This window comes from Nicotiana sylvestris, chromosome 7 (assembly GCF_000393655.2).
Source record: "Nicotiana sylvestris chromosome 7, ASM39365v2, whole genome shotgun sequence".
Taxonomy (NCBI): domain Eukaryota; kingdom Viridiplantae; phylum Streptophyta; class Magnoliopsida; order Solanales; family Solanaceae; genus Nicotiana; species Nicotiana sylvestris.
The window spans coordinates 155,995,963-156,001,022 of NC_091063.1; the positions used below are offsets into that span (position 1 = coordinate 155,995,963).

General features: G+C 38.8%; 1 protein-coding gene across 1 annotated transcript; it reads left to right on the forward strand.

Moving 5' to 3' along the window:
• Window positions 1-1,157: 1,157 nt before the first annotated feature.
• Window positions 1,158-3,214, forward strand: LOC104213398 (exocyst complex component EXO70H1-like). The gene has a single exon (XM_009762896.2). The coding sequence runs from the start codon at window positions 1,231-1,233 to the stop codon at window positions 3,109-3,111; it is 1,881 nt and encodes a 626-aa protein (XP_009761198.2). The 5' UTR covers window positions 1,158-1,230; the 3' UTR covers window positions 3,112-3,214.
• Window positions 3,215-5,060: the final 1,846 nt, after the last annotated feature.

Consider the following 5,060-nt stretch of genomic DNA (forward strand, 5'->3'; position numbering starts at 1 on the left):
GAGACCGCCGAGGAGAGCCTCGTGGAGAAGGGAGCGGGGTTTGATTACCCTGTGGATTTCCCTGAAGTTGTTGGTTTCCTTGGTTTCCTTGAATGTTGTCATTGTTGTTCGACATGGTTGATGCAACAAGGAAAGTTAAGCTAAAAGATGATAGATTATCATATTTCCGGTAACGAAACCAATTTGTTTAACCAACAAATGAGATTTCGGTCAAAGCTTTAATTTAGAAGAACTCGGGTTACTGATAATCAAAAGTATATATGAAAGAAAGTAATTTGGCTAGCAATAAGATAATCAGAAGAAAAGCAAGTAAATCGGTATATTCAGATAATATTTCGTGTCCTTACAATTGATCCATTCTCTCCCTTTTATAGTTATTTTGGAGATACGCGTTTTGCCTTTGTCATAATAAGGCCATTATAGACAATTAAAGACATTAAATGTTACGTTACATAATCATTATATTTAATACAGATTTTCTAACGTTTTTAGTATTTAAGGCTCATTAAATACTGTATCTGTACTCCCGTGAACTATCAGACTCATTCCCTTTGATTCTTGGACTTAAATAAGTACGGGCGTTAAATCTTTTGAGTATCTGCTCGTCCTTCCTCTTATGTCTCTGCTCGTATCTGTTGCAACTCGTGTCTCTTTGCCAATCATAACTCTTTGACCAGTCTACATGTCATAACACGTCATCTTCCAATCACTTAAATATGTAAACTCAATTTTTTCCAAATACAGTCTCCATTAATCCAAACCTCTTAAACACCTTAGTATGATATGATATTATAAGTTGAGGTAATTTCTAGATCGTTCCAATTTCTAAAACTTAAATACAAAGCATTGGGAACATATAACTCACAATAAGAAACAGAAAAACTATAGCTGTGATTATGAATAATTCAAACTCCTTGTTGTTGTGAGAATAAGACCTTTTAATTTGAATAATTTATTTAATTTAATAAGAATCAAACTCCTCACTAAATCCTACGTGTAACCCATGTCACGCGTGAGATTCAAACGCTCCTCGTGCGTTTATTGCTGACTCTCATACTCTCAAAAGTCCAATACCCACTACGCGCCTAACTTTTCTCTCTATATATATCCCATCAACCTCCATGAAAATCCATATCAAAGCTTCAATCATATAACTGTACTCTTCTTTCTTCATCCAAAAAACATTTCTAAACACTGAAAATCCTGAATAATTTCTGTAAACTGAAAACGATGCCGAGAAAAGGAATGAGAACTCTCAATTGGTTTTCTCCAAAACATTCAACAACAGATAGTACTTCTCAATTCTCTTCCCCTTCGCGTTTCGGATTTTCGCCTTCTCGGCCGAGTTTTTCAGAGGCAGTGATTGATCGAACACTGGAGATGGCGGAGCCGATGATCATGAAGTGGAACCCAGACACCACCACCTTCGCCAAAGTGACTTCTCTTTTCTATGAAAATAGAGGAGAAGCCAACGATTTTATCAAGTGTGTGCATAATCTACAGAAGGCTATGCACTTTCATTCAACTGAGAATTCCAGATCCGATAATCTTGTTCGTGCTCAATCTCTAATGCAAATTGCAATGAAAAGACTCCAAAAGGAATTTTACCAGATTCTCTCAATAAACAGAGCTCATTTGGATCCTGAATCTATTTCCACTGTCTCTTCCCGTACTTCGACTGTTTCGATTATTTCTGATTTCGACGTTGAGGATGACGACGATCGTGTAATTGGCGGTGAGTCTGTTTCTGTAGTTGAGGATTTCTCTAATATTGTAATGGCGGATTTGCGATTGATAGCGGAATGCATGATCTCTTCTGGATATGCAAAAGAGTGCTTGACGATTTACAAAGTTATACGTAAATCGATCATTGACGAAGGCATTTATAGACTCGGAGTTGAGAAATTGAGTTCTTCACAAGTTCATAAAATGGATTGGGAAGTTGTGGATATGAGGATCAAGGATTGGCTTAACGCTGTTGATGTAGCTATGAAAACGTTATTCAACGGAGAGAGAATTCTCTGTGATCATGTCTTTGCATCCGACGATGCAATAAGAGAGTCGTGTTTTACTGAAATTTCAAAAGATGGTGCCATGATTCTGTTTAGTTTCCCGGAAAATGTAGCAAAATATAGCAAGAAGTTGCCGGAAAAAGTGTTCCGTTTGCTCGATATGTACACCGCCATCGCCGAACACTTGCCGGAGATTGAAGCTATATTCTCTTTCGATTCAGAATCTGCTATTCGATCTCAGGCGGTGACATCACTCGTCAAGCTTGGCGAGTGTATAAGGACGGCGTTGGTTGAGTTTGAAACTGCTCTACAAAAGGAATCCTCAAAGACGACGGTTGCCGGAGGTGGAATCCATCCTCTCACCATTGACGCAATGAATTACATAATTCTACTCGCTGATTACAGCAACGTACTCTCCGACATCCTCGCCGAAGCTCCTCCTCCGGCAAAAGCTTCGTTGCCTGAATCATTTTTCGGCATTGTGGATTCTGATGCGTCTCCGGCACCGGCGATCTCACGCCGATTCGCTTGGTTGATTCTCCTTCTTCTCTGCAAACTCGACGGCAAAGCAAAACAGTACAAAGATGTATCTCTCGCGTATCTCTTCTTAGCCAACAATCTTCAATACGTCGTCGTAAAAGTCCGTTCATCAAATCTCAAGTACTTGCTTGGTGAAAATTGGATATCAAAACAGGAGGGAAAAATCAAACAGTTTGTATCAAACAATGACCGGCTAGGATGGGGCCACGTCATAGAATCTCTCCCGCAAGAGCCAAATGCTACAATGACTCCCCAACAAGTGAAGGAGATTTTCAAGAAATTTAATTCATCATTCGAGCAAGCTCACCGGAAGCAATCTGTGTGCGTCGTACCTAATAGTAAACTTCGTGACTCTCTGAAAGTGTCAATCGCGAGGAAAATACTTCCAGTATATCGGGAATTTTACAATACACATAAACATATGATGCACGTAATCAAATTTTCCCCTGAGGATATAGGGCATTACTTGTCCGATTTATTTTTTGGACCAATTGAGTCGGGAAGTTCCTCAACGGTTGAGTCTTCCCCATCACGTACAATACCATCACGATTGCGGTGAAGAAAATTGTTATTTTTCCTTCTTGTTATATCGGGTAATTATGTATAAACATGAAGATCATATAAAATGTGCATAAATTGCACAATCTTTTTTGTTGTGTTTACGGAAGGCGCGCAATTAATATACTATCTTTTGGGTCTTTCGGAAACAACCTCTTTATTCCTCCGAGGTAGGGGTAAGGTCTTGAGCATTCTATATGTATTGGGAAAAAACTGAGTTTATATTAAAAATGACGTGGCATGACACGTGGTTTGGTTAAATGGTCAAAGCGCAACAATTGACTAAGAGGCACGGATGGAGACAGCCACGGGAAGAGGAATTTAAATAGGCACGAGACGAAGTGCAGATACGAGTCTCGTACCAATTCAAGTCATTTAAAGCCAACGGATTAGAAGGCATTAAAGACAAAGATCTGATGACAGAAAGGAGTCCAAATTCATTATTAAATACCTGATACGTTAGAAAATTGGTATTTAATAGGAATGATTGTATAACGGCTTATTTAATATCATTTATTACTCATAATTATATCATTAAAGCTGAGGCTTCATTCCTTTACCTAGAATTACCTATAAAAGGAAGAAGTATCATCATTTGTAAGGACACGCAATACTATTGGGAACTCATTGAAATACAAAACTATTTGCTATTTTACCATCATTCTCAAAAGTATTTTATTTTCGTCTCCTGATTATCAGTAACCCGAATTTCTTTTTAGCTTTGACCAAAGACTCAGATTTTTGGTTAAACAAATTGGTTCCGTTACCGGGAATCTGATAATCTTTTCTTTTAAGCTATATCTTGTCCATTGTCGTCACCATGTCAAACAACAACACCGACAATAACAGTAATAACACATTGGGAAACCATGAAAATTAATTTCATCAAAATCAAGATGACGTGGTTCCCTCCCCTCCAGATTCACCACGTCAATCTCGTGAAGGCACTCCTGTTACTGAATCATGTGCTGATCAACAAGAACAATCTGAACACTTTGAAGGAGTTACAGCTGAAGCTTTACAAAAGCTAATTGATGCACAAGTCGACAAAGCTCTTCAGGCACTTGTTAGTTGATTGCCTGTTGCACCACCCACACCAACTCCTAATAATAATACATTGGAGAATCCCCGTTCTGGTCTTGATAATTCTGGAAACGGAGCAACCCCCAGTGAACCACAGGAAGGGGGACCTGGTAATTCAAATAATTCATATTTGCAAAATTTAGTACTAACCTTGCAGAAACAGATTAAGGAACAAAATGAGCGTATTGAACAAATCCCTGGAGTTCCGCCTGTAATAAAAGGAGTAGACATGGACAAATACTCACAACAACCATGGAAGCCTAGTGCTGCTCCCCTTCCAATTCCGAAAAAGTTCAAAATGCCTGACATCCCGAAATATGATGGTACTACAGACCCACGTGACCACGTGACTGCATTTACAACCGGCGTGAAAGGCAACGACTTGACCAAACAAGAAATTGAATCAGTATTGGTCAAGAAATTTGGAGAAACACTCACCAAGGGTGCATTAACCTGGTATTCTCTTTTATCTGAAAATTCTATTAATTCTTTTGCTGAGCTTGCAGATTCTTTTATTAAAGCACATTCGGGAGCACAAAAGGTTGAGAAAAGAATGGAAGATATTTTCAAAATCAAACAAGGGGATTCGGAGTTGCTTAGAAATTTTGTTGATAGATTCCAGCGTGAAAGAATGACTCTACCTCGTGTGCCTGACAATTGGGCTGCAATAATCTTTGCAAGTAATTTAAATGACAAAAGTTCTGAAGCCACGAGACGACTCAAAGAAAGCCTTCGAGAATTTCCTACAACCACGTGGAATGATGTTTACAACAGGTATAGTACGAAGCTGCGAATTGAAGAAGATACCGTACCTAAGTTTCATCATGAAAAAAGGGGTGGTCCCCGAAGATCAGAAATCGAAAAAAG